General features: G+C 38.6%; 1 protein-coding gene across 6 annotated transcripts in view; it reads left to right on the top strand.

Annotated features, from left to right (window-relative positions):
- The window catches only part of crebbpb (CREB binding protein b), a 212,181-nt gene that overhangs the window by 81,192 nt on the left and 116,944 nt on the right, over window positions 1–14,045 (top strand). For 4 of the 6 annotated variants that reach the window (XM_060840649.1, XM_060840651.1, XM_060840652.1 and 1 more), the window contains exons 7-9: window positions 4,704–4,809; window positions 7,035–7,169; window positions 7,973–8,090. In XM_060840649.1, the coding sequence (XP_060696632.1) occupies window positions 4,704–4,809; window positions 7,035–7,169; window positions 7,973–8,090 (359 nt within the window). The remainder of the gene's footprint in view (window positions 1–4,703; window positions 4,810–7,034; window positions 7,170–7,972; window positions 8,091–14,045) is intronic. The other 2 variants (XM_060840650.1, XM_060840654.1) reach the window with 1 other exon arrangement.

The raw sequence follows: 14,045 nt of genomic DNA on the forward strand, positions 1-14,045 counted from the left end.
CATCTTTTCATAATAGTATAGCAGAATCTGGGCTTTACTTTAAGGATACTTTTATCATGTTTTGCAGAATAAGCTAGATTCAGCGTGCATCGTTGAGCTCAAAACTACGCAACCATTTGGCGCTTTAGACCATCAGCAACAGCAGACTTAATTTTCAGTGCTATTGATACCCTCATGACAAGATATCTTTCACTGTACCCTTACAACCAAACCTGCGGTCCAACGATGCCTGTAGGATAGCATGCCTGAGGCAGCACCAGGTAGACTGAGAATGAGTTATCAGTCTGGTGAAGCTTCAGCGCCGAACTGCATGAATGTTAAACAGCAAAATCCACATGCAATTTTTAAAAAAAAGTTGTATTAGCTGATTATAACAGATCTGATTTTAAAAACTCATGGAGACTTAACAGGTCCAGTCCTGAATAGTGGTGGAAAATTAAACAATAAATGGGGAGAGGAAGCTCCATGAATATCCCTATCCTTAATGCATTGGATCCCAGCAACTGAATGCAACAGCCAAAGCTGAAGCACTTGCAACCAGAAGTGCTAAGCAGATGTTCTATTTCTGTCTTCTTCTGAGGTCTCCATCTTCACAGATGCCAATTTTCAGTCAATTCAGTTGACTCAGTAGTACCAAGAAATGAAGATACTTGCATTTTTACAAAGATCATCAGAATTAGGAGACATCTCCAAATGCTTCATGATCAGTATAGTACTTTTGAAATGTAGTCATTGTTGAAATGGAGAGAACACAGCATACAACTTGTGCACAGCAAACTTCAGTGATAAATATTGGCCAGAACATTAGGGACAAGTGCACATCTCATCCAAAATAATTATATATAAAGTACTCAAATAGGCAGATGGATCCTTGGTTTCATATTGCATTTGAGGCAATGGTGCTTTTGACCATGCAGTACCTCCTTAATCCTGCATTGAAGTATAAGCATTTTTGTTTGTGCTTAAACCCTGGCCTGGACTTGGACTTGGACTTGTACTTGGAACCCTGTGACTTGGGTAAGTGTATTACCGCTTGAGCCATGATCTAAGTGTAGTGGGACATTCAAGTCTGTGAGCCCTGACAACATCCTGGCTGTTGCAGTGAAGACTTGAGCAATGGAACCAATTGTGCCTCTTGATACAGCTGTGATGCTGGCTTCCCCCAACAACTTTGATAATTGTCCACCTATACCTTCATTAAAAATGAAAATGATACATCCAAACTCATTACTGCCCCATCATTGTACTTTCAATCAAAATGATGGTCAAGATCATAGGCAGTAGTATCAAGCAGCATCTGATCACCAATAATTCGCTCATAGATGCTCATTTTTGCGTTCTTTACAGACAACTTATCTCAAGATCATATTTCAAATCTTGGCCCAAACATGAACAAAAGAGCAGAATTCCAGTAGCATGAGATTGACTGCCCTTGATATTAACATTTGACAGAATAAGATATCAAAGGGAGTTGTAGGAGAATTAAAGTCAGGGAATTCAGAGATTCTCCACTGGTTACAGTCAAAGGAAGATGGTTGTGCTTATTGGAGGCTAATTATTTTTACCCATAAGACATCGCTATAAAAGTTTCAGGGTAGGCTAGATCAAACCTCTTCAACTGTTTCATCAATGTCCTTCACTCCATCATTAGGTCATAATTAGGAATGTTTGCTGATGATTGAACCATGGTCTATGCCATTTGCAACTTTACTGGCACTGAACCAGTCAGTGTCCAAATGCAACAAGATCTGGACAACACTCAGACTTGGATTGATGTAACTGTGATGGAATAATTTCCACTTCCTGAATGTGTAGCTCCAGCAACAATAGGAGATTGTGTCATCCAGAACCAAACAGCCCACTTGATCAACTTCCTATTCTGTACTAAAAATAATTTTCTTCCTCCACCATTGACAGCATTGTGTACCATCTACATGATACACTGTGTCAACAGTCCAAGCAACCTTTAACAGTGCCTTCCAAACTTGCAATTTCTCTAATACCTAGAGGCAAAACTGGGGAAGATCACCACCTGCAAATTTCATCCAAGTTGCCTGGTGTTCTGACTTGGACCTATATTGCCATTCATTCACTGTTGTGCATTCACCTTGAACTCCCTTCCTAACAGTACTGTGGTTGTACTGACAGTGGATGGATCGCAGTACTCAAGAAGACATCCAACACCATTTGAAATACAAATTAGGGATGGGGAACAACTTTTTTGCAGTGACACTCATCATATGAAGTAATGAACAGGTCAGAGGGTGGAAGTTTTGCAGGAAGTAACTCAGCCCGATGCACTGTGGTAATTGTGCGCACAGTAAACAAGACACACTGCAGCAACTCACTAAAATTTTTTCAAAATCTCTCAATCTTTGCCATCTGCTATGCCAAGGGCAGCAGGCTTATGGGAATGCTACGATATCTGTGTTGCCCTCAAGTCGTACATTGTCTGATCCTGGCATTTTATTACCTTTTCTTCACCTCTGGTTCAATATTCTGGAGCTCTCTATGATTAAGTAACCTTTGTCACAAAGACCGTGGCAGTTCAAGGAAGTATATCATCACCATCTCCTCAGGCACAAGTAAGAATTTTGCCGGTGATGCCCACATCCTATGATCATGCAAATAATTTTGGGGAGAAAGTGCTGAAGGGTTTTAGGCTCAGGACATTACCTTGTAACTGAGATGGTGATCCTTTCAACAACCTCAACATTGTTTGTGCTAGATATGACTTCAGACAGAGGAGTGTTTTTCCCCTGAACCCTTGAACCCTATTGATTCCTATGACCATTTATTTTTGATGCCAAATTCTGTCAATACTGCCTTGCATTCAAGGTGTTGCAACATGGAGATAGACGGCCAAATCAAATCAGCCTCCCTATTCTTATATTTGCAACACTCAATGACCTTTCATATTGCCCAATGGTTCCTAACTTTTTCAGCAACAAATATCAAACTTTGTGAATAACCGATTCTGGGCACCAAAATTATAGCTTAAACAAAATAATTAACAGTTTATTAATACTACAGTAGCTTTAGCAGGGTAAAGTTAAGCAACAAGTAATCTCATTAATATGTATGATTTAAGCCCACTCCTCTTTGATTCTAGCCCCAAGTCTCTCAAAGACAGACAGCCAAACAGTTAAAAAGTAAATAAATGAAATGTAACTGGCCAGTTAACTTAAGCAGATCCATGATCCGTAACATCAACATCACATAACATACAAGATTGTATCTTCCTTGATTTTGATGAGATCGATACGTGCAAACATCTTTTAGTAGGTTCCAAGGAATATTCACTTAATACTTATCATTGAGATGTTATTCTCCAAACTTTCAATAAATTGATAATGAAAGGATAACCACAGGGAGCAGTAAAGCCATTGTTCTGTAGCCTTCATTGCCACAATCCTTATGACTTAAGTACAGTGCCAGACTCATTTCAAACTTTGGTTTCAATTTCTGATTTTTTTCCAACATTTACCTTTTTAGACTGGCACCATACTTCCCTGTGAGACCCAAGTTACGATTCAGACATTTGCCATATTTTCGAGCAGAGTGTATCTCCAGAACTGAAGCATCTAGAGAGTGCTTTGAACAAGAATCAAGGCTTCACCTGATGAGCAAATATCAGTTTGTTTGTTCTTAATTTTTTTAAAACAAGCTGAACATCAGTCCAAAGGCTCATGGCTTACAGTTCGCATCCCCAAACCAAAAAGATGACATAAAAATAATGATGGCCTCAACAAAGGGCTGCTGTTGTGTAATGATGACTGGATTCAGGTTGTCTTGGCAGAATCGGCCTCTATGTTGAAAGCATATAAGTACAGTCCAAGAAGACAGAAGTTCTGTGTGCTTTTTGATCCTCTGCCATTTACTTTGGTTTCCACTGCAAACAAATGCCTCAGCAGAAATTATACCAAATGAATCTTTTGGAGACCAAAGAGCATCTTTGGCAGCAGTTTTGGAACTCTGTTGGGCAAAGATGTATATAGAAAAGTAAGAAGCAAATCTGAGGGAATATCTGTTTTCAACACTATTTTTAAAATTCTCTTACTTGGTTTGTATTGATCATTTTCCAGTTGAGGAGAAAAAACCTTGTCACTGTTTCCTCCACGACCAGCCAGTCGCCCGTGAGGGAGGGCAGGCTGTGGATACTTGCCAAAGGTTCTGTGGTATTGTTAATTTGAAAAAAATGTCTCTGGTAGGTTATACAATACTATTTGACAGAAAACATGTTCTCATAAGTGAGGGAGTAAGGGCTGGTTTTCTGTCCTGTAATTTCCCTCCCCTAGGTTGTTTACATCACTTACCATCTAATCCCCAAAGTTGCAAGATGAGTCTATCAATCATATAACAAAATTAAAAATCACACCTCTCCAAGTTATAGTCCAACAGGTTTATTTGCAACCACTAGTTGTGTAATTATTAACTTTGTCCACACCGGTCCAACACCAGCACCTCCAAATTGATCATATAACAGGCTGTGTGTGTCAGGAAGCTGACTGAATGAACAAATTATTTTTACACTTTTAACACACAACTTCAATTTGTAGCTTTCTTTTGTTTTCAGTAATTAGCTTATTTCTAAAAAAATATTGTAACCTATTTGTTGGGATGACAGCAGTAGGATACAACTGAAAAGTTAAGCTTTTGAATTATGAATTGGCTTTACTTTAGTGACTATTACTTTCTCTCAGCAGCTACTAACCAGATGAATGTGGTAGGAGGGATGGGAGTTCCAACCCCTGATCAGTCAAACTTGATGTCTGACTCTGCTCTTCCATCTTCCCTTGGTACACCAAAGTAAGAAATTTTCATTCTTCAAAAACTTGAAGCAGCATAATTTGGTTTCTGGTTTGTCATTCTATATTGCAGTCAACATAGAAAATGTGAGCTGGATCTGCAAAGTTCCATGGTTGACTGGTTTCTGCTGAATGCTGTCCTGTAGTCTCTGATGCATAGTCTCTATTACCATATGTTCTCTTTTGCACTACCTCTTCCTTCCCCTGCCATATCCATGTACAAAATTGCTTTACTCCTCCACAGCCCCATATTGTTCTTCCTCTCCTACACCTCTATAATCATTCTGCCCCTTCCCTCCACATTCTCTGGCACTATCTCCTCCATATCTGCACTTTCAGTCTTGTTCTGTCTCTTACCCCACCCCTCCTCCCTCTCTTGTTTTCCTCTCCTCAACACTTGTGCTCTGCTTCTATTAACCCACCCCTGTGCCTTGCCCCTTCTTTACTTTCACAATCTCTCCCCTGTCTCTATATTTATCTCTCTTGGTGCCTCTTCCATCACCGCTATCGTCTCTTTCGCTCTTTCTCACCTTCACCCCCGTGCCCACCAACCCTCCTTTTTAAGATACTTCCTATCATTTACCACTTTGAACACATTTTTAAATACCTGTCAAAGTAGCTCCTTATGTGATGAATTCAATTTGTTTTATAATTACTTCTGTATGGAATAAGCTTGGTTTGTCTTTGTAAATTCATTTTGTGCTAAAGGGCAGGTGTTGCCAAAGTCACCTGTTGAATATAGTCATATTATTATTGGAAATAAATTTCCAATGTCTTAGAATGTATCTGCAAAGCTGTTTATTCATTGTTTTATCTTCTGGATTTAGCTGAGTTGAGCAGTTAATTTGTAATTAATTATAGAATTTGATATGAACTATGGATTGCTAAACAAAATTTTCCATGTAAACTTCCAAGACCTGCCATTCATTTCAATTTTTTTGGTGGAAATGGAGGTGTTGACAGACCAATCAATTTAACCTTATTGTTGAGAAATTTTTGAGAGGGGATAAAATTAAAATAAAATTAGCTACTTCGACGAGTAAACATTCATCAAGGAAATCCAATACATGTTAGTTAAAAGCAAATTTTGTTTCACTAACTTGATTGAGATTTTGAGATCACAGAAGATTGATGAGGGTACAGTTATTGTCTTGTATGTGGTCTTCCAAGGAGTATTTGATAAACTGCTACACAACAGGCTTGTTAACAAAATTGTGACTCATGGAAGTAAAGGGATAGTGGTGACATGGTACAAAGCTGATTGAATGACAAAACAAAGTTTAATTAACACTTTCAAGTGCTATTAGTGTTTAGTTGGAGGAAAGAATACAGTACCAGAACTACTGATTTTCTTGATATATATTAGAAGCTTGGCCTTTGGGTGCAGGGCACAGTTTCAAAATCTGAAATAGTAACAGATTCTGAGGGGCATGGATAGACTTGTGGAATGGAATAGGTTGGAAGCATGACAGATGAAATTTAATTCAGTAAAGTTTAGCATAAAGAACCTAAAGAAGGAGTATGAACTGAAGCCTCCAATTCTAAAGAACCTGGAAATATACATGCAAAATTGTTGAAAGGTTCAAGACAGTGGTTACAAGGAATATGGGATCCAGGGTTTCATGAATAGAGGCATAGAGCACAAAAAACAAGGAAGTTATGAGAACTTTCATGAAATACTGTTTTAAGTTCAAATAGAGTATTTTGTCTAAATTGGCACAGCTCTAGAAAAAGGTTGTGAAGGGGTGAAGGACTTCAAATATGAGGATAGATATGAGAAGCAGGTCGTGTTTTCCTTGGAGAAAGAAGCTTTACAGATGATTTGACAATGAAATTCAGAACCATGGGTCCAACCAGAGTGGATAGAAAGGAACTACTTTTCATTGACAGGAGAATCAAGAAGTATCGGACATGACTTTGAGGTGATGGACAAAATCAAAAGTGCCGGAGAGAACATGTTTCTCACAGTGAGCAGTTGGATCTAGAATGCCCTGATTGATAGTTCAATGGAAGTTGAATATACACTGAAAGATGAAAAGCAAATTGGAAGATTGCAGTCAAAGTACTGGAGACTAACTGAATTTCTCTTGGAGCTAGTGCACACTTAGTGATTGAATGGCCTCCTCCTTTGCTGTAACTGTTCCAAGATTCTAAAGATTGAACTTTATAAACTGCAATGTCATTGAATTCCTTTTAAATAATACCTGTCTCCCTACTTTCTTTAAGTCAAATGATGAGCGATGGCACAAATGTTGGTAATATTAGCACATTGCCAACAGCAGCACCTTCCACCAGTGCTGTACGTAAACCGTGGCATGAACATGTAACTCAGGATCTACGCAATCACCTGGTTCATAAGCTGTGAGTATCCAATAATTAATTAAAAATGTTAAAGAAATCCCTTGTTCTCAATGCAAGAATTCTGAATGACTGCAACGCTGTGACTCTAATCCTTTTTTGAATTCATCAATTTGTATGCAAATGACAGATTTTGTTCAGAGTGGAGGCAGTTGTTAGGCTAAAGTTGTTGCCTGGCTGAACTGAATAAGTAAATTTATGAGTTGTGTATAACATGTGTGTCAAATATATGTTAAACATGGTTGTGTGAAAACTGGTTGAAAATCTCCAGCAGAAACATTATTGAATGTTAATTGCATGCAATACAGCAATGACCTTCATTAACAATGTTCAAGTAGCATGGTTATCTATATATGGTGGAACTTTAAATACTTATAGTTGAGATGTTAAACCAAGGGCTCTGCCTACCTTCAATAATAAATAAAAACAGAAAATACTGGAGAAACTCAGCCAGTTTGGCAGCATCTGTGGACCAAGAAGCAGAGTTAATGTTTATGTCTGATATGACTCTCCTTTAGAACCATATACCTTCTATCTTCAGATTGGAGGGACAGTAAATCCCATGCAATTATTTCAGTAAAAGGAAGGGAGTTGTCCTCAGTGTCCTGAGTAATATTTATCTCTCAACCAATATCAGTAAAAGATTATCTTATTACTGAATTTGTGGTGGGAGATTGCTGTGTGCATACTGGCTGCTGCATTTCTTAGATTATAGCTTTCAAAAGTATTGGGAAATTTGTAAAGAGTGATATTAGTTTCTTTCGTGGTTAAGTAGATTAATCATCACCATCCCCTATTTTTTGTAGTGTGCAAGCCATATTTCCAACCCCTGACCCAGCAGCACTGAAGGATCGTCGCATGGAAAACCTTGTGGCATATGCTCGGAAGGTGGAAGGAGATATGTATGAATCTGCTAATAGCAGGGTAAGCAGTCTTATGAAAATGAACTTGTCACTTCTTACATCAGCACAGACTGCTTACAATGTCATTAAATGTCACATTTTGAAATAAGAAAGAAAGCTGCATGTGTAAAACAATATGAACTTGAAACCGATGTACAGCTGGTCCATCAATATCAAGAAAGTGCTTAACATTTCAGGTGGGTGAATGTTGATATAAGATTTTTACATGAAGCACTAATGTTACTCATAAGATAATGAAGGGTCTGCTATATATTTGCAGTTTCTAAATAACATGAGGTTCCCAGCTAAAGCTAAGCAATATACTCTAATAACAAAGAGCTTAGTTTTATGAAATGTACAAGTGCATTACATATAATTGGTCTGAGGACCAAGAGTTGAGGGTCTTATCCTTCAATTATGTGGCCGGTACCCTGCTGCATTGAGCAAAAGTGTTATCATAATGAATAACGTTAGTCAAATTCTCTGCCACATTTTGAAGGAATTTGCCTACACATTCATTAGAAGTGGTCCTGATTTCAAAGAATTAATGCAGTTGACCTTTAGACTAATCTATGAGGAACTGTCATAATTAAGTTTCAATGGAATCACAAACCTGCTGTTGGTGTTGTTCAGTAAATGGTGTTGAACAGAAGTTATGCATTTCAGTTTAAAAAATAGAATGAAGAAAGTAGTATTTGAATGGTGATATATTAGGAAGTGTGGATGTATAAAGAGATCTGAGTGTCCTTCTACACCAGTCAAAGAAAGTAGATAGACAGGTGCAAAAAGCAGTTAGGAAGACAAATGATATATTAACCATCATTGCAAAAGGATTTGAATTCAAAATAGGAGTGTCTTACTGAAGTCGTACAGACCCTGTAATATTGTGTGCAGTTTTGATCTCCCTACCCAACAAGGGTATGCTTGCCATAGAGGCCGTGCACTGGAGGATCATAAGGAATATATTAGGGATGGCAGGATTATCTTACAAGGAAAAATTGATTCAACTGAGCCTGTATTCACTGGAAAGTAAAAGTGCATTTGATTGAAATGTTTAAAAGTCTAACAGGGCTGGATAGGCTCGATTCAGGGGAGGAAGATTTCTCTGGTTGGGAGAGTCTAGAACCAGTGGATAGGCTATGAGGTTGACCACTTAAGACTGAAATGAGGAAAGATTTCTTCACTCAAAGGATAGTGAACCTATGGAATCCTCTACCACCGAAAGCTGTGGTGGCTAAGTCAGTGAATGTTTTCAAAACCGATAAATTTCTAAAGTTTAAAGGTATCAAATGGTATTAAAAGAAAGCAGGAATGTATTAAGTGACATTGATGATCAACCATGACCCTATTGAAGGTCAACTCTTGCTGCTTTTTCTGCACGTCATGGTTTGTTCCAAAATGACTGCTTCCGTACTGTGTCCTGATTCTTTTAATCTTTTTGAGTTTTCTTCTTTGAGTAAGTGTAATACTCAGAAACAAATGATTGTTCAGAATCTGTTGTACACCATGGCTACTTAATTGCCTGTGGTGATTGGAAGTAATTCCTTCCTCCCTAAAAGTATTTTCGGTTGTTTATGTGAAAACGTGTTTGACTTTTGCTTTATTTTCAATCCCTTTACCCCACCTTACACATGCTGACAAAATGTACACAATTTGGCAGTAGAGAGTAAGTTAGGTTCATTTTGTTAGAGGTAAGTATTTTGTAGTGCTTAGCAGAATCTTAAAATGATATAATTTTTAAAAATCTTAACGTTGCAACATATACAAAATTTCTCCTTTTTAAAATAACAAAACACACCTCTTACTGCTATGTTGAATTACATGAAATAATATTCCAATCAGTAGCAGCTATGGAAATGGGAACATTGAAAATCCTTGTCACTTTACTGAACATACAGACTGTTTTGTAACAGTCACAAGTGGTTTCATTATAATTCTAGATAAACAAGCATTTTGAGGTTCAGAAATATGATGAGTCAATGAGCAATTAAATTGATAGCAAATGCAAAATTCAGCTTTTGCTGAAATACTGGAATTAAACAAAAAATTGATTGAAGCACTCACCAAATCAAGAGACCTTCAAAGTGAGTGGCGTGATGGTTCACTAGATGGATTCCTGAGATCAAAGAGTTTTCGTTTGAGAATTGATTGAGTAGAATTACTTCTATTTCATACAATTTAGGAAAATGAATGATGATCTAATTGAAATATGCAGGGCTTCAATGTAAATGTTGGGAGACCAGAGATAGTAGTATAGTGTTGTGCTAAGAGATTAGTAATTTAGGGCTGTGATAAGGAATATCTTCACTCAAAGAAAAGTGAATCTTCGGAATTCTTTGCCCTATAAACCATGAATGCTCTGTTGTTGGGTATATTCAAGGTTGAAAATTTTAAACTTTCATAAGGTATGAAAATCGAAGGATGTGGGGATAGAGCAGGATGCTGGACTTTAACCTTAAGGCCAGCTATCAAAATGGCAGAACAGAGCTTGAAGGGCTGAATGTTCTACTTTTGCTCCATATTTCTTTCCAATATTTTCTCGTTTATGTTTAATTTATAGTTGTTTTAGAGCAGGTGAGGTAAATTTAATCTTGTTTAGTGCCATGTGGATTTTATAATGTCAAAGGGTTAAACGGTACAGTTTTTTTCTCCAAGCTGAACATTCTGGAAGTAGGTGGGGATGACATTCTGTCTCACAGACAGCATGCAGGAATATGGATGACTATCCATCGTAATCCACACTTCATTTGGGAAGCCATTTACTACTATTCTACTGCTATAATCAAATTAAACTCTCAGTCAGTCCCCTCCATTGAGAAATGCTTTTATAGACTTTAGTAAGGCATTTGATAAAGGCCCACATGGCAGATTGGTACAAAAACTAAAATCACATAGGATTCTGGATAGGCTGGCTATATGAATACAAAAGTTGCTCAAAGAAGACAGAGGGTAGTAGTGGAAGGGGTTTTTTTTCCAGAAGGGAGACCGGTAATTGGTGATATTCCACAGGGATCTTCTTCGGTTCTTTGTTGTTTGTAGTATATATGAATGATCTGGAGAATTCTTAATATACAGATGGATCTCGGTGTGCAGGTCCACAGTACCCTAAACATGGCAACGCAGGTGGCCAGGTGATTAAGAAGGCATATGGCATGCTTGCTTTCATCAGCCAGGTCATGGAGAACAAGAGTTGGCAGACCATGTTGCAACTATACAAAACTCTTAGTAGACTGCATTTTGAGTATTGTTTGCAGTTTTGGTCACAACACTATTAGAAGGATTTGGAAGCTTTGCAGAGAAGGTTCACCAGAATGTTGCATGGTCTCGGCATTGACTATGAGGAAAAGTTTAAAAAAAGCACTAGGATTGTTTTCACTGAAAAAATGGCAGCTGAGAGGAAACCTGATAAGGTGTACACAATTATGAGAGGCATAGGTAGGTAGATAGTCAGAGGCTTTATCCCAGTTTCAGATACAAGGGGGCACAGTTCAAGGTGAGAGAGAAAGTTTAAGGGAGATATGCAAGGAAATGTTTTCATGCAGAGTGTGTTAGGTTCTTTTCCTGAGGTTTCACACAGGTGATGAAATTTGCACACACCAACTTCTGCAAACAGTTAAAGCCTATATAAGCTAGGTGACCCCCTCTGACACTGTTCGCAGGTGTGCAAAGTCAAGTCAAAAGAGGCCCCAAACAAAGGAAACATGTCCCATTTATACAGGTCAGTTGGTAAAGCTCACAGCTACTCCCTAGCCCCCCCATAACAACAAGTTATTCCCACGTACAATGGCAGGATGAGGTCATCCTCTGAGATAATGTAAATGTCCTAATTCTAAGGAATCTTTTTGCAAACGATTTCCTGACTTCGTGATTCCCCAAGACAATGTAGGTGTCATATGCTTCAGTATCGGGAGATGATCACGCAAATGAATTTGATTGACTGGGGATGGCTATGGAGGGGACTCAATAACATTTCTCAATGGAGGGGACTGACTGAGAGTTTAATTTGATTATAGCAGTAGAATAGTAGTAAATGGCTTCCCAAATGAAGTGTGGATTACGATGGATAGTCATCCATATTCCTGCATGCTGTCTGTGAGACAGAATGTCATCCCCACCTACTTCCAGAATGTTCAGCTTGGAGAAAAAAACTGTACCGTTTAACCCTTTGACATTATATTAATGTCCAGAGAGAGAGTGCAATTTAATCCTTTAACATTACAAGAATGGTAGGAGTTTGGAATGCAGTGCCAGAAGAGGTGATGGAAGCAGACATGTTGGTGACTGAACAATTACATGAAGCGTGTGGTGCTGGAAAAGCACAGCAGGTCAGGCAGCATCCGAGGAACAGGAAATCGACATTTCGGGCATAAGCTGTTCACCAGGAATTAGGCCTCCTTCCTGATGAAGGGCTTATGCCAGAATCGTCCATTTATTCTGCTCCTCGGCTGCCCCCTGACCTGCTGTGCTTTTCTATTATCACACTCTTGATTTTGATCTGCAGTCCTCACTTTCTCCCGTTTATGTGAATAGCGAGGGAATAGAAGGATATGGACCAAATAAGGGCAGAAGGTTTTTTTTCACTTTGGTTAGGGCATGGTGATCAGCACAGGCTTGGAAGGCCGAAGGACCTGTTCCTGTGCTATTTTCTCTTTGTTCTTAGTAAAACAGGGGAATCTTTTAAATTTTAATTATATTGGGAATAAATGCTGACTAGAAGGAATGTTCCTGAAGTTAAAGTGCTCCTTGTCTGACTGCAGTGGGGGAAAATCATGGAACGTAGGAACAGAACTCTCTGGCTTCAAGTAAATCATGCTGATGATGTCACCCAGTGTGGTAATAAAACGTCTGCACGATAACCCAGCAGTTCGGCTTCATCTGCAACCCTTAAGTCCTGTGAGCCTGCTGCCCTATTCAGTGCAATCGTGGCTGAGCTGGTTTTGGTCTTCAGTCTGCTTCTGCACCCCATGACATATGACCACCTCATGAATCAAACATCTAACTCGTCATTGAATAAATGTAAAAGACCTGGCCACCACTAGCTTCTGGGGAAGAAAATTTCACTCTGAATAAGCCTCTGAGAAGAAAAATCTAATCTCTCTTGAAAGGAAGACCTCGTATCTTAAACTGTGTCCCCTTGTTTTCATTACTCACGGGTAAAGAAACGTGCACCTGACATCCACCTTGTCTAGTCCTCTCAGGATGTGGCATCGTTAAGTAAAGTCACTGCTCATTTGTATAAACTCCAGTGAATAGAGACTAATCTGTTCAGCTTTTCTTCTTGAGATGAGTTTTTCATCCTAGGAATGAGTTGAGTGAACCTTGTGTGAAATTCTCTAAACCAATTTTTTTATTTTCAAATAACAAGACCAAACCTGTCCTCCATCTTCCAGATGTGGTCTCTCCAAAGACATGTACAACTGCAATGAAAACCTACCAGCTCATATTAGTATTTTCTTATCAACCTTATTGTTACAATTCTTAGATTCCATTTCCTTATAATAAATGCCAACATTTCATTTGACTTCCTAATTATTTAAAGAAATGTAGACATTTTCTGATCATCCAGCTCAGAGATGTTCACTCCATTGGGGCAGGTGGGATTTGAACCTGGACCTCCTGGTTCAGTGATAGGATTTCTACCACTACACAAGAATCCTTTTGAAATAATTCAAGCAATTTGTCAGTGACTTTGAAATAAAACTATGATGCGCATCTTCAGAGGATTTTGCGGAGGTCTATAACTCGAGTTGCAGATGAAGCCGAACTGCTGGGTTATTGTGCAGACGTTTTATTACCACACTGGCTGACATCATCAGCATGATTTACTTGAAGCCAGAGAGTGGTTGAAGCCTGGAACGCACAACTGGAAGAGGTGGTGGAAGCAGGCCCATTGGCAACATTTAAGAGGCATCTGGATGGTTACACGGAAGTCATACTGATGACGTTACCCAGAATGGTAATGAAATATCTGCATGAT

This window comes from Hemiscyllium ocellatum, chromosome 20 (genome assembly GCF_020745735.1).
Source record: "Hemiscyllium ocellatum isolate sHemOce1 chromosome 20, sHemOce1.pat.X.cur, whole genome shotgun sequence".
Taxonomy (NCBI): Eukaryota; Metazoa; Chordata; class Chondrichthyes; order Orectolobiformes; family Hemiscylliidae; genus Hemiscyllium; species Hemiscyllium ocellatum.